This window comes from Bombina bombina, chromosome 5 (genome assembly GCF_027579735.1).
Source record: "Bombina bombina isolate aBomBom1 chromosome 5, aBomBom1.pri, whole genome shotgun sequence".
Classification (NCBI taxonomy): domain Eukaryota; kingdom Metazoa; phylum Chordata; class Amphibia; order Anura; family Bombinatoridae; genus Bombina; species Bombina bombina.
Window position 1 is genome coordinate 1,158,376,455 of NC_069503.1, and position 26,143 is coordinate 1,158,402,597.

Here is a 26,143-nt window from a genome sequence, read left to right on the forward strand (position 1 = left end):
TTACACACAATTAAAAATATTTGTACACATAAATAAAAACAAGTAAAATGTACAGACTCAATAAAATATTCCATGTGAATCGAGCCTTAGTCCTATCAATTTAAAAGGGGAAAAAATATATACCAATATATTGTGCATTATCCCACTGTGCTATTTAGGCTTACTTATATGGTGGGTTCTAAAGTTATATATATCTTTGTTTTTGCTGAAATGATTCATAACGAAGCCAAAAACATTATCTAAACATTAATATATATCTATTTTGGAAGATAATCTTTCACATAAATAAGAAAGAAATATATATTACAGATAAAAAATGTGTGTGTATAAATGTGTGTATATATATATTCACACAGGGGATCGAACTAACGACTTTCAAATGACAAAAAGTGAAGATATACTGTCTTAACCCTCTTCACTATTCATTTTATACAGGTATGGGAGTTGAATTGGAGCAAAATATGTTTGCACCAGAGGAGAAAAATAAAAAAATAAAATACAGAAAAAAGTTAATCTAGAAAATGGTGAAGCTCAAAATCTTTATTAAGACCATTTGGAATAATGGTATTTAGATCAAAAATCCATTCATCTCCATTCTTCCTAATATTAAGTTAATATCACCACCTCTCCAATGTAATTGAATTTTTTTGTATACCTAAATATGAGACAATTTATTTTGGATCACAATTATGTTTGCTTTTGAAATGATCCGATAGGGCATGCTTATCGATGTTATAAACATGTTCCCTGAATCTAACGGCTAGCTTTCGAGATGTTCTTCCTATATAGATAAGATGACATGAGCATTTTAACCCCTTAAAGGGACACTGTACCCAAATATTTTTCTTTCATGATTCAGATAGAGTATGCAATTTTAAGCATCTTTCTATTTTACTCCTATTGTCAAATTTTCTTTATTCTCTTGGTATCTATATTTGAAAAGCAAGAATTTAAGTTTAGATGCCGGCCTATTTTTGGTGAACAACCTGGGTTGTCCTTGCTGATTGGACAGCACCAATAAACAAGTGCTGCCCATGGTTCTGAACCACAAATTGGCTGGCTCCTTAGCCTAGATGTCTTCTTTTTCAAATAAAGAAAGCAAGAGAACGAAGAAAAATTGATAATAGGAGTAAATTAGAAAGTTGCTTAAAATTGCTTGCTCTATGTGAATCACAAAAGAAAAAAATTTGGGTTCAGTGTCCCTTTAATGACAACAGTACTTTTCCATTTTCTGTCCGTTTGGGACCAAGGCTATTTTTACATTTTTGCGGTGTGTTTGTGTTTAGCTGTAATTTTCCTCTTCCTCATTTACTGTACCCACACATATTATATACCGTTTTTCTCGCCATTAAATGGACTTTCTAAAGATACCATTATTTTCATCATATCTTATAATTTACTATAAAATAAATTATAAAATATGAGGAAAAAATGAAAAAATACACTTTTTTTTATAACTTTTAGCCCCAAAATCTGTTACACATCTACAACCACCAAAAAACACCCATGCTAAATAGTTTGTAAATTTTGTCCTGAGTTTAGAAATACCCAATGTTTACATGTTCTTTGCTTTTTGTGCAAGTTATATGGCAATAAATACAAGTAACACTTTGCTATTTCCAAACCACTTTTTTTCAAAATTAGCGCTAGTTACATTGGGACACTGATATCTTTCAGGAATCCCTGAATATCCCTTGACATATTTTTTTTTAGAAGACATCCCAAAGTATTGATCTAGGCCCATTTTGGTATATTTCATGCCACCATTTCACTGCCAAATGCGATCAAATACAAAAAATCGTTCACTTTTTCACAAATATTTTCACAAACTTTAGGTTTCTCACTGAAATTATTTACAAACCGCTTGTGCAATTATGGCATAAATGGTTGTAAATGCTTCTCTGGGATCCCCTTTGTTCAGAAATAGCAGACATATAGGGCTTTGGCGTTGCTTTTTGGTAATTAGAAGGCCGCTAAATGCCACTGCGCACATACGCGTATTATGCCCAGCAGTGAAGGGGTTAATTAGGGAGCATGTAGGGAGCTTTTTGGGGTAATTTTAGCTTTAGTGTAGTGTAGTAGACAACCCAAAGTATTGATCTAGGCCCATTTTGGTATATTTCATGCCACCATTTCACCGCCAAATGCGATCAAATAAAAAAAATTGTTTCCTTTTTCACAAACCTTAGGTTTCTCACTGAAATTATTTACAAACAGCTTGTGCAATTATAGCACAAATGGTTGTAAATGCTTCTCTGGGATCCCATTTGTTCAGAAATAGCAGACTTATATGGCTTTGGCGTTGCTTTTTGATAATTAGAAGGCCGCTAAATGCCGCTGCGCATCACACGTGTATTATGGCTAGCAGCGAAGGGGTTAATTAGGTAGCTTGTAGGGAGCTTGCAGGGTTAATCTTAGCTTTAGTGTAGAGATCAGCCTCCCACCTGAAACATCAGACCCCCTGATCCCTCCCAAACAGCTCTCTTCCCTCCCCCACCCCACAATTGTCCCCGCCATCTTAAGTACTGGCAGAAAATCTGCCAGTACTAAAATAAAAGGTATATTTGAGGGGGTTTTGTTGTTTTTTTTTTTTAAAGCATATTTACATATGCTGCTGTGTAGAAGCCCCCAACCTCACTGATCCCCCATCAAACAGTTCTCTAACCCTACCCCTCTAGCTTAATGGGCGCCATCTTGGGTACTGGCAGACAGTCTGCCAGAACCCAGTTTATTAAAAAAAATAGTTTGAAAATTTGTTTTCCCTTTTCTGTAGTGTAGCTTTCCCCTTCCCCCCCCCCCTCCCAGAACCCTTAGATTGTTTAGAAATAAAAATTACCCCAATTTTCCCCCAATTTTTTATTTTTTCTGTAGTGTAGCGGTTCCCACCCGCTCCCGCCCCGTGCACGCGCCCACCCGCCGCCCCAGTGCACGCGTGCGCGCCCCCTCTGACAGATTCCTCCTCTGATCCGGCCTCCGATCCCGCCCCCCCCCTCCACATCACAGGCCACCCACCCGCCTCCCTCCTTTGCTGCCACCCACCAACGATGCTCCGGTGCAGAGAGGGCCATCAGAGGCTTGTAAAGGGGTATTGCAGGATACCTCCATATCGAGGCATCACTGCAATACCCTCAAAGCTGCTGGAAGTGATCTTAATCGTTTCCAGCACTCTGTTAGACAACGTACCTGGTACGTCAGTTGTCATTAAGGGGTTAATAATTAGATTGCATTATTAATTTATTACTGAGTTGGGTGGTCAGCTTCTCTGAACCAAAAAGTATTCAGGGAGCATTTAAAGGAAGAAAGATTAGGGCAACGCCTGACAGCACGAGGGAAAGAGTTCCAGAGGGTAGGTGCTGCACGACAGAAGTTCGTCTTTTTTCGCTCGGTTCTAGGAAAGGAAAAAAAGTTTCCGCTGTTTCTTTGGCTTTTTTGTTGAAACTTTTGATTCACAAGGCTTACTTGGAGGCATGTCAGCCTCCACCACAATGGACGCTCATTCTACTTGGTCAGTTGCCACTTATTGGGCTTTTAAGAATGAGGCTTTAGTTGACCAGATTTGTAAGGCAGCTACTTGGTTTTCTTTGCATACTTTTACAAAACTCTATCATTTTTATGAGGGCAGCCTTTGGTAGAAAGGTTCTTCAGGCAGTTGTCTCCATTTTAAATTTTGCCTGTTTGATTTTGTACATTTAAAAAAAATTTTATTGGGGTTGTGGATTTAATTTCTCAGTGTCAAAGATGTTTTCTCACCTGAATCAAAGAAAACATAATTTATACTTACCTGATAAATTCATTTCTTTAATGGTGGTGAGAGTCCTCAAGACCCTAGCCTATGTTTTCTAGGGTTAATTTTTTTTCCCTGCTCATTTTTTTGCCTCTTATTCCTTTTTTACCTCACGATCGGCTAAATTACAAGTTTTGCGGTATGGTGCGGTACGGCTATACCGCTAAAAAATTGCCCATTGCACATGGAATAGCAGGTCTCCCGTATTACAAGTCGCAGCGGTATAGCTATACCGCAAGCATTTTAGCCTGTAACGCACAATCCATTCTGCACTCAAAAAATGACGTTTGCCTTTGGCGACCTCTCCTTATACAAGCTCAATGTTCCCAAAACAGAGATATACTGGTGGGGATATTCCCAAAACTATATTCTTAACCTGAAAAATAAATTCAGCTTCAATTGGTCAAACGAGCAGGTCACCCATCTTGGAGTAAAGATCTCCAACAGTATGGGGCAGATGGTTAAAGATAAATTCCTCCCCTTATTAGCAGATTTGTGTCCTTCCTCCCAAAGCTTACCTACCTCTTCAGATGTCTCCCAATTAGGGTACCTATGCACATTCTACTGCAGTTTCAAAGTGAATGTACAAAGTTTATTTCTCAGGGCAACACCCCCAGAGTTGCTCATAGAACCCTTCAATTCCCCATTCACCTAGGAGGGTTGGCCTCCCCTTGTCAGATACTATGAGGGGGCAATGTTCATGCATGTATCCCAATGGGGTGTTCTCCAGGCAGAACACAGATGGAGAGAAATCAACAATCTTCGTTACCATCTAACATTTTCCTTAGGGATTTAATCTGGACCCCTGCTCACAGTCGCAGAACTATAGGTATATCTAACCCTGTAATAGTTGAATATCTATCTGTCTGGGACAAGATCCGGCACCGCCGGTTGATCGCACCCCACCCCTCCCCGGTAACATCTGTTGCAGGTCTCCTCACAGGCCTTGCGGAAACTCACCCTAATACTTGGCCTGAATAGGAGTCAAACAAGTATCGGACTTTTGGTCTGAGACCAGCCGAGACGGATATATTACATTAGATCAGACTGCATTGTGCACAAACATTCCACCCTTCCTCCACTTTGAACTCACCAGAATTAAAAGTTTCCTCTCTAGTTGGGGATTTCTTCCCAATTCTACCCGCCCGCTAACCCCATGGGAGTCCATCTGGTTCAGGGGTCACAGACTTATTAAGCCTCTGTCAATACATTATAGCTTGCTTGACAGTGATGTACCACCCGATCCGGCACCACACTTACTTAGATGGAACACTCTCCTTCACATCTGTATTCCTGTAAATTCCTGGCAAAGATCTCTCACGCTGACTAAAAAGACATTACACTGTATAACAATGTTCAAAACTTATTACAAAATTATAGCCCACTGGTATTTGGTCCCCACGCGACTATCTAAAATGTTCCCAGGGACCTCCCCTCTATGTTGGAGGCAGTGTGGCCTTCAGGCGATATGCTTCACACGTGGTGGGAGTGCCCAAAAATCAAACCTGTGCTTTCGAACTCTATCTACACTTGGGATTATGCTACCTAAAAACCCAGCCACGGCACTTCTTCACTTAGATTTACACACCCTCCATATACACCAGGGGATGATATGCATATACCTTTTGTCCTCTATCAAAACTAATATTGCTAGGTCCTGGAAGAAAGAGCTCCCTCCAAAGTGGACAGAGATCCTGAACACTATGGCTTATTTATATACGATGGAAAAATACATATACTACAGTCTAGACCAAGTTGACTTATTCGAAATGGCCTGGGCTGACTGGAAGGATAAATATGACACTTTGTGGATGCCATTGGCCATGACCTAAGAAGCCCAATACCATACGTAGTTTGACGATTGACTCTGATGAGGCCCCCTTCCCTCATTCTCTCCCTTTCACCCCTCTCCCTGAGAATATACTGTACTGTATCGACTACTCATTTGTTTTCAAACGTTATAATTGTCTATTTGATGTTCCCTTCCCTTAGAGTGGAAGGAATGTTGTATAAATTAACAAAAAAAAAAAAAGACGTTTGAGTGCAGGATTTTCCATTGTGCCATATTACAAGTTGTTCGGGCAGGCTATAATGCTAGCGTTATAGCTTAAACCTCCGCGATCCATTCCGCTATCTGAGACCAGTAGTTATGGATTTTGCAAAACAAAAATATTTCACAAAACTCAAAACTAAAATGTTACAAAGTACACTAACACCCAATAAACTACCTATTAACCCCTAAACCGCCACCCTCCCGCATCGCAAATACTATATTAAACGTATTAACCCCTAAACTGCCGCCCACCCACATCGCCAACACTAAATAAATCTAGTAACCTCTAAACCGCCGGCCCTCCACATCACCAACACGATAATAAAACTATTAACCCCTAAACCGCTGGTCCCTCACATCGCTACTAATAAACTAAACCTATTAACCCCTAAACCGCTGGCCCTCCACATCGCAACACACTAAATTAAACTATTAACCCCTAAACCTAACACCCCCTAACTTTAAATTAAACTTACAATATACAGGTAACCCTCAGTTTACGCCGGGGTTAGGTTCCAGAAGGAATGGTTGTAAATCGAAACCGTTGTAAATTGAAACCCAGTTTATAATGTAAGTCAATGGGAAGTGTGGGAGTTACGTTCCAAACCCCTCTCAAAATTGTCATAAGTAACACCTAATACATTATTTTTAAAGCTTTGAAATGAAGACTTTAAATGCTAAACAGCATTATAAACCTAATAAAATAATCACACAACACAGACTTCACTTGCATTTTTCTGCAAACAGTTCTTTCAATGCATTCCAATCTGGACTGATTTATAGACAGAAAGAACTTGTTCCTTTGAAATCTGCTCGATAGCTCAGGTCTGGTTAAACTGATTAATTTCAGCTTGCTTGGCTTTGCTGCAACACAAGCGGACAGCTCCACCTACTGGCTATTTTAATAAATGCACTACTTCTCAATGCTTTTCAATAGCAGTCACATGACTGGAAAAAAAGGTTGTTATTCTGAAACGGTGTAAATTGAGCCGTTGTAAAACGAGGGCCACCTGTAATTATCTTTAACCCCTTAACGACCAAGGATACGTCCTATGGGGTTTCAAGCTCTGGAAGCGATGGTGATCGCTTCCAGCCGCTTTCAGGGCATTGCAGTGATGCCCCGATATTGAGGCATCACTGCAATGCCCTCTTTTACCCACCGATGCGGAGAGGGCCACTCTGAGGTTTCATTCAGGCACTGTCACTGTGGTACATCAATCACTAAGGTGTTACTCGATGAAAGAGATCACCTGCATTCTGATTTGGGCATAACACTATCATTGCACGTTTTCAGCAATCTTCATTCCAGGTGTGGACAACTGGGAAGCGGACGTTCTGATTCGTCAATACCTTCATCTTAAGAGTATGGTTCCTGAATCAAGAGGTGGCTTGCCAGACATAGACCTCACACCTCAATCTTAAACCATTTTACCCCAATATTGTGCAAGATCATGAAATCCACAAGCAACTCTAATAGATGGTCATTCATTCTTATTTATATATTTCCTCCTTTTGTGTTACTATTAAGAGTAATAACCAGGATAAAACAGGAAAAGGCCTCTGTAATAATAATTGCTCTGACATTCAGATCGAATACAAATGTCATCCAGCCAACATCAACCACTCTCCTTAAAGGCCCAATGTCAGCCTTGTATAAAGTAAAAAAATAAAAAATCCAGACTCAATGATATTCAAGCTTCTTCTCCATGGAACCTTAATCTGGTTTTAAGAGTTCTTCAGGCTGAGCCTTTTGAACATGGTCTGGATATTCAGCTGTTTTCTTGGAAATTTATTTTCCTCTTATCCTTTTCCAGATGGGTATCTGAACTTTATGCTCTATCCTGTGATTCCCCTTACCAGATATTTCAGTCTGCAAATTGTGGTTCTATCTCTCTGTCCAGGTACAAAACATGTTATAGAGAGATTGCTTCATAACTTAAATAGTTTAGAAATTCTTCTTTAATTATCAATTTCTCTGGTCCCCGAAAGGGACAAAAAGCTACAGTAATGACCATGGCAGCTTGGATTAAAGCTTTGATTGATTACCACAGCATATCTGGTAGCAGAGAAATCTCCAGAAGAAAGAAGTACGGCTCCTTCTCCTGGAGCAGTTGCCACCTCTTGGGCTTTCACGAATGAAACTTCTATTGAACAGGTTTCTAAGGCAGCTACTTGTTCATCCTTTACTAAATGTATCATTTTGACATATTTGCCTTTTCTGAAGCTGCTTTCGGTAGGAAAGTTGGAGGCCACTGTGCCTGTTTAGTGCATTTATTTTCCTTAACAGATTTCCCACTCTGTTTCTTGTGGTCTCATGGACTTCACAGCTTGGTGATATAATCCCACGTGATGGCTCATGGGCTCTCACCATTGTATGGGGGAAAAAACATTACCTGATAAATTCATTTATTTCACAATGGTGAGAGTCCATGAGACACACCCTTGTCTCTTTAGTACACTTGGCAACACTACCAGTTTACACTTCACTTAGCCATTTGCTTTATCTTTTCTCCTTTCTCGTGGTCATATGTATGACTGAGGGAACATAGGAAGTGAGAGGTTTTAAAAGTTCTGTAATGTTGGATGTTGTGCCTTCTCATAGTGTACTGGACTTCCCTTATGTGTGGACTCTCAACATCATGAAACAAATTAATACATTTTGTTTGCTTTTTAAAGTGTGAAAAGTTTTTCTTCTTAAACAGACCCACAAATGTTCCTTTTTTAAACCCTCCTGCATCCAAAGGTCTGCTTGGAAGTCTAAGTGTAGGACATTTAAGAAAGTTTCACAAAACAAGCTCAACCAGGCTTGAAGCATACACCCTTACTAGGAAAATCCCTTATTTTGGAGGCAGGTTGAAGTTTTCTTTTTCCTTAGGGTATGGCTAATGGTTTATTGCTGAACTGGGAAGTTAGCAGCTTTTACTGTGTATTCTAGGGCTCCAAATCTAGGAGGCAACATTCTGAGCTAACCATTCATATGAGTGAAATAATATATCTTGTAATTACAGTTCCTCCACAAATTGTTGTTTTTTTAATTTGTGTTCCACCTGCTTAGGAGGACAATCTTTTGCCAGAGAAGGTCAGTTAAATAAAGAAGATTACGTAGTGTCACCTGCTCACCTGTGCATATATACCCCACAATAAAACATGAGGATAATGTTCCGTTGCACTTACTGGGTCTAAGCAGGGTCAGTGACTATTTAGCAGCTGGGGATTCTTTGTAAATGTGTGACTGCAGTCAGTGCAACAAATAGTGGGTTTTTGTAACGTTGTTGTTTGCCTTTAGTTTATTCTGTTGTGTGCTTTACAGTATGTTTTCTGCATATTACAGGCCTGCAAGTTTGCTCTGCAGACATGTGCCCCCTGTATGAATAACCAGAACCTAGCAGACATGTTCCTTACTCACCTACACCCAGACAGAGGACTGCACTATGGGGAGTTCATGAACGATGTCTGCAAACACTTGGTGAGATATGGGGAGAAGAGAGATAATTACTTGCTGGGTCAGAGACCGGCATGGGAGACGCACAAGTAATTGGCATTAAATCCATGAGGGGTAAAGCAGATGGATAGGAGGTGCAACAGTTTCATTGTTGGTTGTAGACATGAAAAAGGGAGGTGGGCAAGGAATTCTATGTGATACAAAACAGTGAGAGTAATGAGTGGTAAACAAGATAACAACAAAAAAAGACGGAATGAAAGTCAAGGGATGGAGGAATTATGGAAGAGACAGGGCATGTCAGAGAGTGAAAGGGGAAGTTGCAGAAAGGAAGAGAGCGAGAACATGTGAGAGAGTGAGGGGCTCAAGGGGCAGACTACAGAGAGGGGTGGTATAGGAGATGGAAGGAGAGAAAAGGACACTGAAGAAGATGGTACCGGAGATAGAAGGGTACAGGAGGCAGGACACAGAGAGGAAGATACAGGAGACGGAAGGAGAGTGAAGGACACAGAAGAGGTGGGGTCACAGGAGGCAGAACACAGAGAGGAAGATACAGGAGATGGCAGGAGAGTGAAGGACACAGAAGAGACAGGGTCACAGGAGGCAGGACACAGAGAGGAAGATACAGGAGACGGCAGAAGAGTGAAGGACACAGAAGAGACAGGGTCACAGGAGGCAGGACACAGAGAGGAAGATACAGGAGACGGCAGGAGAGTGAAGGACACAGAAGAGACAGGGTAACAGGAGGCAGGACACAGAGAGGAAGATACAGGAGACGGCAGAAGAGTGAAGGACACAGAAGAGACAGGGTCACAGGAGGCAGGACACAGAGCGGAAGATACAGGAGACGGCAGGAGAGTGAAGGACACAGAAGAGACAGGGTCACAGGAGGCAGGACACAGAGAGGAAGATACAGGAGACGGCAGGAGAGTGAAGGACACAGAAAAACTGGGGTTACAGGAGGCAGGACACAGAGAGGAAGATATAGGAGACAGCAGGAGAGTGAAAGACACAGAAGTGGTGGGGTCACAGGAGGCAGGACACAGTGAGGAAGATACAGGAGACGGCAGAAGAGTGAAGGACACAGAAGAGACAGGGTCACAGGAGGCAGGACACAGAGAGGAAGATACAGGAGACGGCAGAAGAGTGAAGGACACAGAAGAGACAGGGTCACAGGAGGCAGGACACAGAGAGGAAGATACAGGAGACGGCAGAAGAGTGAAGGACACAGAAGAGACAGGGTCACAGGAGGCAGGACACAGAAAGGAAGATACAGGAGACGGCAGAAGAGTGAAGGACACAGAAGAGACAGGGTCACAGGAGGCAGGACACAGAGAGGAAGATACAGGAGACGGCAGGAGAGTGAAGGACACAGAAGAGGCAGGGTCACAGGAGACAGGACACAGAGAGGAAGATACAGGAGACGGCAGAAGAGTGAAGGAGACAGAAGTGGTGGGGTCACAGGAGGCAGGACACAGTGAGGAAGATACAGGAGACAGCAGGAGAGTGAAGGACACAGAAGAGACAGGGTCACAGGAGGCAGGACACAGAGAGGAAGATACAGGAGACGGCAGAAGAGTGAAGGACACAGAAGAGACAGGGTCACAGGAGACAGGACACAGAGAGGAAGATACAGGAGACGGCAGAAGAGTGAAGGACACAGAAGAGACAGGGTCACAGGAGGCAGGACACAGAGAGGAAGATACAGGAGACGGCAGGAGAGTGAAGGACACAGAAGAGACAGGGTAACAGGAGGCAGGACACAGAGAGGAAGATACAGGAGACGGCAGAAGAGTGAAGGACACAGAAGAGACAGGGTCACAGGAGGCAGGACACAGAGAGGAAGATACAGGAGACGGCAGGAGAGTGAAGGACACAGAAGAGACAGGGTCACAGGAGGCAGGACACAGAGAGGTAGATACAGGAGATGGCAGGAGAGTGAAGGACACAGAAGAGGTGGGGTCACAGGAGGCAGGACACAGAGAGGAAGATACAGGAGACAGCAGAAGAGTGAAGGACACATAAGAGGTGGGGTCACAGGAGGCAGGACACAGAGAGGAAGATACAGTAGACGGCAGAAGAGTGAAGGACACATAAGAGGTGGGGTCACAGGAGGCAGGACACAGAGAGGAAGATACAGTAGACGGCAGAAGAGTGAAGGACACAAGAGTTGGGGTCACAGGAGGCAGGACACAGAGGAAGATGCAGGAGAGTGAAGGTCACAGAAGAGACAGGGTCACAGGAGGCAGGACACAGAGAGGAAGTTACAGGAGACGGCAGGAGAGTAAAGGTCACAGAAGAGACAGGGTAACAGGAGGCAGGACACAGAGAGGAAGATACAGGAGACGGCAGGAGAGTGAAGGTCACAGAAGAGACAGGGTAACAGGAGACAGGACACAGAGAGGAAGATGCAGGAGACGGCAGGAGAGTAAAGGTCACAGAAGAGACAGGGTAACAGGAGGCAGGACACAGAGAGGAAGATACAGGAGACGGCAGGAGAGTGAAGGACACAGAAGAGACAGGGTAACAGGAGGCAGGACACAGAGAGGAAGATACAGGAGACGGCAGGAGAGTGAAGGTCACAGAAGAGACAGGGTCACAAGAGACAGGACACAGAGAGGAAGAGACAGGACACAGAGAGGAAGATACAGGAGACGGCAGGAGAGTGAAGGTCACAGAAGAGGTGGGGTCACAGGAGGCAGGACACAGAGAGGAAGATACAGGAGACGGCAGAAGAGTGAAGGTCACAGAAGAGACAGGGTAACAGGAGACAGGACACAGAGAGGAAGATACAGGAGACGGCAGGAGAGAGAGGGTCACAGGAGGCAGGACACAGAGAGGAAAATACAGGAGACGGCAAAAGAGTGAGGGTCACAGGAGACGGCAGGAGAGTGAAGGACACAGAAGAGGGTGGTACAGGAGATGACAGTAAAGAGAAGGGTACAGGAGACAAAATGAGAGAAAAGGACACATAAGAGGTGGGGTCACAGGAGTCAGGACACAGAGAGGAAGATATAGGAGACGGCAGGAGAGAGAGGGTCACAGGAGGCAGGACACAGAGAGGAAGATACAGGAGACGGCAAGAGAGTGAGGGTCACAGGAGACGGCAGGAGAGTGAAGGACACAGAAGAGGGTGGTACAGGAGATGACAGTAAAGAGAAGGGTACAGGAGACAAAATGAGAGAAAAGGACACATAAGAGGTGGGGTCACAGGAGTCAGGACACAGAGAGGAAGATATAGGAGACGGCAGGAGAGAGAAGGTCACAGGAGTCAGAATGTGAGAAGACAATGGAGAGGTGAGAGAAACCCATAAACTACAGATGGACAGGTGAGTGAAGGACACAGAAGAGGGTGGTACAGGAGATGACAGTAAAGAGAAGGGTACAGGAGACAAAATGAGAGAAAATGACACATAAGAGGTGGGGGCACAGGAGTCAGAACAGCATGGGATGAGTGAGAGAGAAGACACTAGGAATGTATGACAGAACACAATAGGGGGTGAGGAATGTGAGAAGACAATAAACTACAGATGGACAGGTGAGTGAAGGGAAGTGTTGTTCATTATCAGATGACTGAGAGAGATGAGGTATCACAGTGCAGGTAAGACAGTAGAGTGGGGTTACTGGAGATAGGAAAATCATGGTGTGTGTTAGCCTCACTGATGCACTTTGTCTTTAGGTACAAGGCTTCCCAGACATGATTTCACGGCTCATTCAGGCAAACATCACATACTTCAAGAGTGGCTGGTCTGATATACGAGCAGCAGCACCAATGTTTATAGGTAACATGCAGAGTGTCCTACAGCCTGTCCTTTCCCCAACAATAGAATGACAGACAGGAGGTAGCTATATGACATTAGGTCTGTCCCTCCCCTACAGGGTGACACAGTGACACAGATGGGAGGGATCTATAGGACATGGTGTTGTTGCCTCCTCTGCAGGTGACACAATGACACAGACAGGAGAGAGCTATATGACATTTGGTCTTTCCCTCCCCTACAGGGTGACACAGTGACACAGACAGGAGGGAGCTATAGGATATGGGGTCTGTCCCTTTCCTCCAGTGTGACACAGACAGGAGGCAGCTATAGGACATGGGGTCTGTCCTTCCTCTGCAGGTGACACAGACAAGAGGGAGCTATAGGACATGGGATCTGTCCCTCCCCTGCAGGTGACACAGACAGGAGGGAGCTATAGGACATGGGGTCTGTCCTTCCACTGCAGGTGACACAGACAAGAGGGAGCTATAGGACATGGGGTCTGTCCCTTTCCTGCAGGTGACACAGACAGGAGGGAGCTATAGGATATGGGGTCTGTCCCTTTTCTCCAGTGTGACACAGACAGGAGGCAGCTATGGGACATGGGGTCTGTCCTTCCTCTGCAGGTGACACAGACAGGAGGGAGCTATAGGACATGGGGTCTGTCCCTTTCCTGCAGGTGTCACAGACAGGAGGGAGCTAAAGGACATGGGGTCTGTCCCTTCCATGCAGAGTTACACAATGACACAGACAGGAGGGAGCTATGGGACATGGGGTCTGTCCCCCTCCCCCCTGCAGGTGATACAGTGACACATACATGAAGGAGCTATAGGACATGAGGTCTTTCCCTCCCCTGAAGAGTGACACAATGACACATACAGAAAGGAGCTATAGGACATGGGGTCTGTCCCTCCCCTGCAGGTGACACAGACAGGAGGGAGCTATAGGACATGGGGTCTGTCCCTCCCCTGCAGGTGACACAGACAGGAGGGAGCTATAGGACATGGGGTCTATCCCTCCCCTGCAGGTGACACATACAGAAAAGAGCTATAGGACATGGGGTCTGTCCCTCCCCTGCAGGTGACACAGACAGGAGGGAGCTATAGGACATGGGGTCTGTCCCTCCCCTGCAGGTGACACAGACAGGAGGGAGCTATAGGACATGGGGTCTGTCCCTCCGCAGCAGGTGACACAGACAGGAGGGAGCTATAAGACATGGGGTCTGTCCCTCCTCTGCAGGGTGACACCATGAGAAAGACAGGAGGGAGCTATAGTACATACGAGTCTCTCCCCTGTAGGGTGACACCATGAGACAGACAGGAGGGAGCTATGGTACATACAAGTCTCTCCCCTGTAGGGTGACAACATGAGACAGACAGGAGGGAGCTATGGTACATACGAGTCTCTCCCCTGTAGGGTGACAACATGAGACAGACAGGAGGGAGCTATGGTACATACGAGTCTCTCCCCTGTAGGGTGACAACATGAGACAGACAGGAGGGAGCTATGGTACATACGAGTCTCTCCCCTGTAGGGTGACACCATGAGACAGACAGGAGGGAGCTATGGTACATACGAGTCTCTCCCCTGTAGGGTGACAACATGAGACAGACAGACTGGAGGGAGCTATGGTACATACGAGTCTCTCCCCTGTAGGGTGACACCATGAGACAGACAGGAGGGAGCTATGGTACATACGAGTCTCTCCCCTGTAGGGTGACAACATGAGACAGACAGGAGGGAGCTATGGTACATACGAGTCTCTCCCCTGTAGGGTGACAACATGAGACAGACAGGAGGGAGCTATGGTACATACGAGTCTCTCCCCTGTAGGGTGACAACATGAGACAGACAGGAGGGAGCTATGGTACATACGAGTCTCTCCCCTGTAGGGTGACACCATGAGACAGGAGGGAGCTATGGTACATACGAATCTCTCCCCTGTAGGGTGACACCATGAGACAGACAGGAGGGAGCTATGGTACATACGAGTCTCTCCCCTGTAGGGTGACACCATGAGACAGACAGGAGGGAGCTATAGTACATATGAGTCTCTCCCCTGTAGGGTGACAACATGAGACAGGAGGGAGCTATGGTACATATGAGTCTCTCCCCTGTAGGGTGACACTATGAGACAGACAGGAGGGAGCTATGGTACATACGAGTCTCTCCCCTGTAGGGTGACAACATGAGACAGGAGGGAGCTATGGTACATACGAGTCTCTCCCCTGTAGGGTGACAACATGAGACAGGAGGGAGCTATGGTACATACGAGTCTCTCCCCTGTAGGGTGACACCATGAGACAGACAGGAGGGAGCTATGGTACATATGAGTCTCTCCCCTGTAGGGTGACAACATGAGACAGGAGGGAGCTATGGTACATACGAGTCTCTCCCCTGTAGGGTGACAACATGAGACAGACAGGAGGGAGCTATGGTACATACGAGTCTCTCCCCTGTAGGGTGACACCATGAGACAGACAGGAGGGAGCTATGGTACATACGAGTCTCTCCCCTGTAGGGTGACAACATGAGACAGGAGGGAGCTATGGTACATACGAGTCTCTCCCCTGTAGGGTGACAACATGAGACAGACAGGAGGGAGCTATGGTACATACGAGTCTCTCCCCTGTAGGGTGACACCATGAGACAGACAGGAGGGAGCTATGGTACATACGAGTCTCTCCCCTGTAGGGTGACAACATGAGACAGACAGGAGGGAGCTATAGTACATACGAGTCTCTCCCCTGTAGGGTGACAACATGAGACAGATAGGAGGGAGCTATAGTACATACTAGTCTCTCCCCTGTAGGGTGACAACATGAGACAGACAGGAGGGAGCTATGGTACATACGAGTCTCTCCCCTGTAGGGTGACAACATGAGACAGATAGGAGGGAGCTATAGTACATACGAGTCTCTCCCCTGTAGGGTGACAACATGAGACAGACAGGAGGGAGCTATGGTACATACGAGTCTCTCCCCTGTAGGGTGACAACATGAGACAGACAGGAGGGAGCTATGGTACATACGAGTCTCTCCCCTGTAGGGTGACAACATGAGACAGACAGGAGGGAGCTATGGTACATACGAGTCTCTCCCCTGTAGGGTGACACCATGAGACAGACAGGAGGGAGCTATGGTACATACGAGTCTCTCCCCTGTAGGGTGACAACATGAGACAGACAGGAGGGAGCTATGGTACATACAAGTCTCTCCCCTGTAGGGTGACACCATGAGACAGACAGGAGGGAGCTATGGTACATACGAGTCTCTCCCCTGTAGGGTGACAACATGAGACAGACAGGAGGGAGCTATGGTACATACGAGTCTCTCCCCTGTAGGGTGACAACATGAGACAGACAGGAGGGAGCTATGGTACATACGAGTCTCTCCCCTGTAGGGTGACACCATGAGACAGACAGGAGGGAGCTATGGTACATACGAGTCTCTCCCCTGTAGGGTGACAACATGAGACAGACAGACTGGAGGGAGCTATGGTACATACGAGTCTCTCCCCTGTAGGGTGACAACATGAGACAGACAGACTGGAGGGAGCTATGGTACATACGAGTCTCTCCCCAGTAGGGTGACAACATGAGACAGACAGGAGGGAGCTATGGTACATACGAGTCTCTCCCCTGTAGGGTGACAACATGAGACAGACAGGAGGGAGCTATGGTACATACGAGTCTCTCCCCTGTAGGGTGACAACATGAGACAGACAGGAGGGAGCTATGGTACATACGAGTCTCTCCCCTGTAGGGTGACACCATGAGACAGACAGGAGGGAGCTATGGTACATACGAGTCTCTCCCCTGTAGGGTGACACCATGAGACAGACAGGAGGGAGCTATAGTACATACGAGTCTCTCCCCTGTAGGGTGACAACATGAGACAGGAGGGAGCTATAGTACATACGAGTCACTCCCCTGTAGGGTGACAACATGAGACAGGAGGGAGCTATAGTACATACGAGTCTCTCCCCTGTAGGGTGACAACATGAGACAGACAGGAGGGAGCTATGGTACATACGAGTCTCTCCCCTGTAGGGTGACAACATGAGACAGACAGGAGGGAGCTATGGTACATACGAGTCTCTCCCCTGTAGGGTGACAACATGAGACAGACAGGAGGGAGCTATGGTACATACGAGTCTCTCCCCTGTAGGGTGACACCATGAGACAGACAGGAGGGAGCTATGGTACATACGAGTCTCTCCCCTGTAGGGTGACACCATGAGACAGACAGGAGGGAGCTATGGTACATACGAGTCTCTCCCCTGTAGGGTGACACCATGAGACAGACAGGAGGGAGCTATGGTACATATGAGTCTCTCCCCTGTAGGGTGACAACATGAGACAGGAGGGAGCTATAGTACATACGAGTCTCTCCCCTGTAGGGTGACAACATGAGACAGGAGGGAGCTATGGTACATACGAGTCTCTCCCCTGTAGGGTGACACCATGAGACAGACAGGAGGGAGCTATGGTACATATGAGTCTCTCCCCTGTAGGGTGACAACATGAGACAGGAGGGAGCTATGGTACATATGAGTCTCTCCCCTGTAGGGTGACACTATGAGACAGACAGGAGGGAGCTATGGTACATACGAGTCTCTCCCCTGTAGGGTGACAACATGAGACAGGAGGGAGCTATGGTACATACGAGTCTCTCCCCTGTAGGGTGACACCATGAGACAGGAGGGAGCTATGGTACATACGAGTCTCTCCCCTGTAGGGTGACAACATGAGACAGACAGGAGGGAGCTATGGTACATACGAGTCTCTCCCCTGTAGGGTGACACCATGATACAGACAGGAGGGAGCTATGGTACATACGAGTCTCTCCCCTGTAGGGTGACAACATGAGACAGACAGGAGGGAGCTATAGTACATACGAGTCTCTCCCCTGTAGGGTGACAACATGAGACAGACAGGAGGGAGCTATGGTACATACGAGTCTCTCCCCTGTAGGGTGACAACATGAGACAGACAGGAGGGAGCTATGGTACATACGAGTCTCTCCCCTGTAGGGTGACAACATGAGACAGATAGGAGGGAGCTATAGTACATACGAGTCTCTCCCCTGTAGGGTGACAACATGAGACAGACAGGAGGGAGCTATGGTACATACGAGTCTCTCCCCTGTAGGGTGACAACATGAGACAGACAGGAGGGAGCTATGGTACATACGAGTCTCTCCCCTGTAGGGTGACACCATGAGACAGACAGGAGGGAGCTATGGTACATACGAGTCTCTCCCCTGTAGGGTGACAACATGAGACAGACAGGAGGGAGCTATGGTACATATGAGTCTCTCCCCTGTAGGGTGACAACATGAGACAGACAGGAGGGAGCTATAGTACATACGAGTCTCTCCCCTGTAGGGTGACAACATGAGACAGACAGGAGGGAGCTATAGTACATACAAGTCTCTCCCCTGTAGGGTGACAACATGAGACAGACAGGAGGAAGCTATGGTACATATGAGTCTCTCCCCTGTAGGGTGACAACATGAGACAGACAGGAGGGAGCTATGGTACATACGAGTCTCTCCCCTGTAGGGTGACAACATGAGACAGACAGGAGGGAGCTATGGTACATACGAGTCTCTCCCCTGTAGGGTGACAACATGAGACAGATAGGAGGGAGCTATAGTACATACGAGTCTCTCCCCTGTAGGGTGACAACATGAGACAGACAGGAGGGAGCTATAGTACATACGAGTCTCTTCCCTGTAGGGTGACACCATGAGACAGGAGGGAGCTATAGTACATACGAGTCTCTCCCCTGTAGGGTGACACCATGAGACAGACAGGAGGGAGCTATGGTACATACGAGTCTCTCCCCTGTAGGGTGACAACATGAGACAGACAGGAGGGAGCTATGGTACATATGAGTCTCTCCCCTGTAGGGTGACACGATGAGACAGACAGGAGGGAGCTATGGTACATATGAGTCTCTCCCCTGTAGGGTGATAACATGAGACAGACAGGAGGGAGCTATAGTACATACAAGTCTCTCCCCTGTAGGGTGACAACATGAGACAGACAGGAGGGAGCTATGGTACATACGAGTCTCTCCCCTGTAGGGTGACAACATAAGACAGACAGGAGGGAGCTATAGTACATACGAGTCTCTCCCCTGTAGGGTGACAACATGAGACAGACAGGAGGGAGCTATGGTACATACGAGTCTCTCCCCTGTAGGGTGACACCATGAGACAGACAGGAGGGAGCTATGGTACATACGAGTCTCTCCCCTGTAGGGTGACAACATGAGACAGACAGGAGGGAGCTATGGTACATACGAGTCTCTCCCCTGTAGGGTGACACCATGAGACAGACAGGAGGGAGCTATGGTACATACGAGTCTCTCCCCTGTAGGGTGACACCATGAGACAGACAGGAGGGAGCTATAGTACATACGAGTCTCTCCCCTGTAGGGTGACACCATGAGACAGACAGGAGGGAGCTATGGGAAATACGAGTCTCTCCCCTGTAGGGTGACAACATGAGACAGACAGGAGGGAGCTATGGTACATACGAGTCTCTCCCCTGTAGGGTGACAACATGAGACAGACAGGAGGGAGCTATGGTACATACGAGTCTCTCCCCTGTAGGGTGACAACATGAGACAGACAGGAGGGAGCTATGGTACATACGAGTCTCTCCCCTGTAGGGTGACAACATGAGACAGGAGGGAGCTATAGTACATACGAGTCTCTCCCCTGTAGGGTGACACCATGAGACAGACAGGAGGGAGCTATGGTACATACGAGTCTCTCCCCTGTAGGGTGACAACATGAGACAGACAGGAGGGAGCTATGGTACATATGAGTCTCTCCCCTGTAGGGTGACAACATGAGACAGACAGGAGGGAGCTATGGTACATACGAGTCTCTCCCCTGTAGGGTGACAACATGAGACAGACAGGGAGGGAGCTATGGTACATACGAGTCTCTCCCCTGTAGGGTGACAACATGAGACAGACAGGAGGGAGCTATGGTACATACGAGTCTCTCCCCTGTAGGGTGACAACATGAGACAGACAGGAGGGAGCTATGGTACATACGAGTCTCTCCCCTGTAGGGTGACAACATGACAGACAGGAGGGAGCTATGGTACATACGAGTCTCTCCCCTGTAGGGTGACACCATGAGACAGACAGGAGGGAGCTATGGTACATACGAGTCTCTCCCCTGTAGGGTGACACCATGAGACAGACAGGAGGGAGCTATGGTACATACGAGTCTCTCCCCTGTAGGGTGACAACATGAGACAGACAGGAGGGAGCTATGGTACATACGAGTCTCTCCCCTGTAGGGTGACAACATGAGACAGACAGGAGGGAGCTATAGGTACATACGAGTCTCTCCCCTGTAGGGTGACAACATGAGACAGACAGGAGGGAGCTATGGTACATACGAGTCTCTCCCCTGTAGGGTGACAACATGAGACAGACAGGAGGGAGCTATGGTACATACAAGTCTCTCCCCTGTAGGGTGACAACATGAGACAGACAGGAGGGAGCTATGGTACATACGAGTCTCTCCCCTGTAGGGTGACAACATGAGACAGACAGGAGGGAGCTATGGTACATACGAGTCTCTCCCCTGTAGGGTGACAACATGAGACAGACAGGAGGGAGCTATGGTACATACGAGTCTCTCCCCTGTAGGGTGACAACATGAGACAGACAGGAGGGAGCTATGGTACATACGAGTCTCTCCCCTGTAGGGTGACACCATGAGACAGACAGGAGGGAGCTATGGTACATACGAGTCTCTCCCCTGTAGGGTGACAACATGAGACAGACAGGAGGGAGCTATGGTACATACGAGTCTCTCCCCTGTAGGGTGACAACATGAGACAGACAGGAGGGAGCTATGGTACATACGAGTCTCTCCCCTGTAGGGTGACAACATGAGACAGACAGGAGGGAGCTATGGTACATACGAGTCTCTCCCCTGTAGGGTGACAACATGAGACAGACAGGAGGGAGCTATAGGTACATACGAGTCTCTCCCCTGTAGGGTGACAACATGAGACAGACAGGAGGGAGCTATGGTACATACGAGTCTCTCCCCTGTAGGGTGACAACATGAGACAGACAGGAGGGAGCTATGGTACATACGAGTCTCTCCCCTGTAGGGTGACAACATGAGACAGACAGGAGGGAGCTATGGTACATACAAGTCTCTCCCCTGTAGGGTGACAACATGAGACAGACAGGAGGGAGCTATGGTACATACGAGTCTCTCCCCTGTAGGGTGACAACATGAGACAGACAGGAGGGAGCTATGGTACATACGAGTCTCTCCCCTGTAGGGTGACAACATGAGACAGACAGGAGGGAGCTATGGTACATACGAGTCTCTCCCCTGTAGGGTGACAACATGAGACAGACAGGAGGGAGCTATGGTACATACGAGTCTCTCCCCTGTAGGGTGACAACATGAGACAGACAGGAGGGAGCTATGGTACATACGAGTCTCTCCCCTGTAGGGTGACAACATGAGACAGACAGGAGGGAGCTATAGTACATACGAGTCTCTCCCCTGTAGGGTGACAACATGAGACAGACAGGAGGGAGCTATGGTACATACGAGTCTCTCCCCTGTAGGGTGACAACATGAGACAGACAGGAGGGAGCTATGGTGCATACAAGTCTCTCCCCTGTAGGGTGACAACATGAGACAGACAGGAGGGAGCTATAGTACATACGAGTCTCTCCCCTGTAGGGTGACAACCATGAGACAGACAGGAGGGAGCTATGGTACATACGAGTCTCTCCCCTGTAGGGTGACAACATGAGACAGACAGGAGGGAGCTATGGTACATACGAGTCTCTCCCCTGTAGGGTGACAACATGAGACAGACAGGAGGGAGCTATGGTACATACGAGTCTCTCCCCTGTAGGGTGACAACATGAGACAGACAGGAGGGAGCTATGGTACATACGAGTCTCTCCCTGTAAGGGTGACACCATGAGACAGACAGGAGGGAGCTATGGTACATACGAGTCTCTCCCCTGTAGGGTGACACCATGAGACAGACAGGAGGGAGCTATGGTACATACAGAGTCTCTCCCCTGTAGGGTGACACCATGAGACAGAAGGAGGGAGCTATGGTACATACGAGTCTCTCCCCTGTAGGGGTGACAACATGAGACAGGAGGGAGCTATGGTACATACGAGTCTCTCTCCCCTGTAGGGTGACAACATGAGACAGACAGGAGGGAGCTATAGGTACATACGAGTCTCTCCCCTGTAGGGTGACAACATGAGACAGAGGAGGAGCTATGGTACATACGAGTCTCTCCCCTGTAGGGTGACACTATGAGACAGACAGGAGGGAGCTATGGTACATACGAGTCTCTCCCCTGTAGGGTGACAACATGAGACAGACAGGAGGGAGCTATGGTACATACGAGTCTCTCCCCTGTAGGGTGACAACATGAGACAGACAGGAGGGAGCTATGGTACATACGAGTCTCTCCCCTGTAGGGTGACAACATGAGACAGACAGGAGGGAGCTATGGTACATACGAGTCTCTCCCCTGTAGGGTGACACATGAGACAGACAGGAGGGAGCTATGGTACATACGAGTCTCTCCCCTGTAGGGTGACAACATGAGACAGACAGGAGGGAGCTATGGTACATACGAGTCTCTCCCCTGTAGGGTGACAACATGAGACAGACAGGAGGGAGCTATGGTACATACGAGTCTCTCCCCTGTAGGGTGACAACATGAGACAGACAGGAGGGAGCTATGGTACATACGAGTCTCTCCCCTGTAGGGTGACAACATGAGACAGACAGGAGGGAGCTATGGTACATACGAGTCTCTCCCCTGTAGGGTGACAACATGAGACAGACAGGAGGGAGCTATGGTACATACGAGTCTCTCCCCTGTAGGGTGACAACATGAGACAGACAGGAGGGAGCTATGGTGCATACAAGTCTCTCCCCTGTAGGGTGACAACATGAGACAGACAGGAGGGAGCTATGGTACATACGAGTCTCTCCCCTGTAGGGTGACAACATGAGACAGACAGGAGGGAGCTATGGTACATACGAGTCTCTCCCCTGTAGGGTGACAACATGAGACAGACAGGAGGGAGCTATGGTACATACAAGTCTCTCCCCTGTAGGGTGACAACATGAGACAGACAGGAGGGAGCTATAGTACATACGAGTCTCTCCCCTGTAGGGTGACAACATGAGACAGACAGGAGGGAGCTATAGTACATACGAGTCTCTCCCCTGTAGGGTGACAACATGAGACAGACAGGAGGGAGCTATGGTACATACGAGTCTCTCCCCTGTAGGGTGACAACATGAGACAGACAGGAGGGAGCTATGGTACATACGAGTCTCTCCCCTGTAGGGTGACAACATGAGACAGACAGGAGGGAGCTATGGTACATACGAGTCTCTCCCCTGTAGGGTGACAACATGAGACAGACAGGAGGGAGCTATGGTACATACGAGTCTCTCCCCTGTAGGGTGACAACATGAGACAGACAGGAGGGAGCTATGGTACATACGAGTCTCTCCCCTGTAGGGTGACAACATGAGACAGACAGGAGGGAGCTATGGTACATACGAGTCTCTCCCCTGTAGGGTGACAACATGAGACAGACAGGAGGGAGCTATGGTACATACGAGTCTCTCCCCTGTAGGGTGACAACATGAGACAGACAGGAGGGAGCTATGGTACATACGAGTCTCTCCCCTGTAGGGTGACAACATGAGACAGACAGGAGGGAGCTATAGGTACATACGAGTCTCTCCCCTGTAGGGTGACAACATGAGACAGACAGGAGGGAGCTATGGTACATACGAGTCTCTCCCCTGTAGGGTGACAACATGAGACAGACAGGAGGGAGCTATGGTACATACGAGTCTCTCCCCTGTAGGGTGACAACATGAGACAGACAGGAGGGAGCTATGGTACATATGAGTCTCTCCCCTGTAGGGTGACAACATGAGACAGACAGGAGGGAGCTATGGTACATACGAGTCTCTCCCCTGTAGGGTGACAACATGAGACAGACAGGAGGGAGCTATGGTACATACGAGTCTCTCCCCTGTAGGGTGACAACATGAGACAGACAGGAGGGAGCTATGGTACATACGAGTCTCTCCCCTGTAGGGTGACAACATGAGACAGACAGGAGGGAGCTATGGTACATACGAGTCTCTCCCCTGTAGGGTGACAACATGAGACAGACAGGAGGGAGCTATGGTACATACGAGTCTCTCCCCTGTAGGGTGACAACATGAGACAGACAGGAGGGAGCTATGGTACATACGAGTCTCTCCCCTGTAGGGTGACAACATGAGACAGACAGGAGGGAGCTATGGTACATACGAGTCTCTCCCCTGTAGGGTGACAACATGAGACAGACAGGAGGGAGCTATGGTACATACGAGTCTCTCCCCTGTAGGGTGACAACATGAGACAGACAGGAGGGAGCTATGGTACATACGAGTCTCTCCCCTGTAGGGTGACAACATGAGACAGACAGGAGGGAGCTATGGTACATACGAGTCTCTCCCCTGTAGGGTGACAACATGAGACAGACAGGAGGGAGCTATGGTACATACGAGTCTCTCCCCTGTAGGGTGACAACATGAGACAGACAGGAGGGAGCTATAGTACATACGAGTCTCTCCCCTGTAGGGTGACAACATGAGACAGACAGGAGGGAGCTATGGTACATACGAGTCTCTCCCCTGTAGGGTGACAACATGAGACAGACAGGAGGGAGCTATGGTACATACGAGTCTCTCCCCTGTAGGGTGACAACATGAGACAGACAGGAGGGAGCTATGGTACATACGAGTCTCTCCCCTGTAGGGTGACACCATGAGACAGACAGGAGGGAGCTATGGTACATACGAGTCTCTCCCCTGTAGGGTGACAACATGAGACAGACAGGAGGGAGCTATAGTACATACGAGTCTCTCCCCTGTAGGGTGACAACATGAGACAGGAGGGAGCTATGGTACATACGAGTCTCTCCCCTGTAGGGTGACACCATGAGACAGGAGGGCGCTATGGTACATACGAGTCTCTCCCCTGTAGGGTGACAACATGAGACAGATAGGAGGGAGCTATGGTACATATGAGTCTCTCCCCTGTAGGATGATAACATGAGACAGACAGGAGGGAGCTATAGTACATACAAGTCTCTCCCCTGTAGGGTGACAACATGAGACAGACAGGAGGAAGCTATGGTACATACGAGTCTCTCCCCTGTAGGGTGACAACATGAGACAGACAGGAGGGAGCTATAGTACATACGAGTCTCTCCCCTGTAGGGTGACAACATGAGACAGACAGGAGGGAGCTATAGTACATACGAGTCTCTCCCCTGTAGGGTGACAACATGAGACAGACAGGAGGGAGCTATGGTACATACGAGTCTCTCCCATGTAGGGTGACACCATGAGACAGACAGGAGGGAGCTATGGTACATACGAGTCTCTCCCCTGTAGGGTGACACCATGAGACAGACAGGAGGGAGCTATGGTACATACGAGTCTCTCCCCTGTAGGGTGACACCATGAGACAGACAGGAGGGAGCTATGGTACATACGAGTCTCTCCCCTGTAGGGTGACAACATGAGACAGACAGGAGGAAGCTATGGTACATACGAGTCTCTCCCCTGTAGGGTGACAACATGAGACAGACAGACAGAAGGGAGCTATGGTACATACGAGTCTCTCCCCTGTAGGGTGACAACATGAGACAGACAGACAGGAGGGAGCTATGTTACATATGAGTCTCTCCCCTGTAGGGTGACAACATGAGACAGACAGACAGGAGGGAGCTATAGTACATACGAGTCTCTCCCCTGTAGGGTGACACCATGAGACAGGAGGGAGCTATGGTACATATGAGTCTCTCCCCTGTAGGGTGACACCATGAGACAGACAGGAGGGAGCTATGGTACATACGAGTCTCTCCCCTGTAGGGTGACACCATGAGACAGACAGGAGGGAGCTATGGTACATACGAGTCTCTCCCCTGTAGGGTGACACCATGAGACAGACAGGAGGGAGCTATGGGACATACGAGTCTCTCCCCTGTAGG

At 47.9% G+C, this 26,143-nt stretch overlaps 1 protein-coding gene across 1 annotated transcript in view; it reads left to right on the forward strand.

Annotated features, from left to right (window-relative positions):
• The window catches only part of MROH1 (maestro heat like repeat family member 1), a 1,587,326-nt gene that overhangs the window by 1,507,228 nt on the left and 53,955 nt on the right, over positions 1–26,143 (forward strand). Inside the window, exons 41-42 of the mRNA XM_053715983.1 lie at positions 9,169–9,303; positions 12,956–13,058. Coding sequence (XP_053571958.1) covers positions 9,169–9,303; positions 12,956–13,058 — 238 coding nt within the window. The remainder of the gene's footprint in view (positions 1–9,168; positions 9,304–12,955; positions 13,059–26,143) is intronic.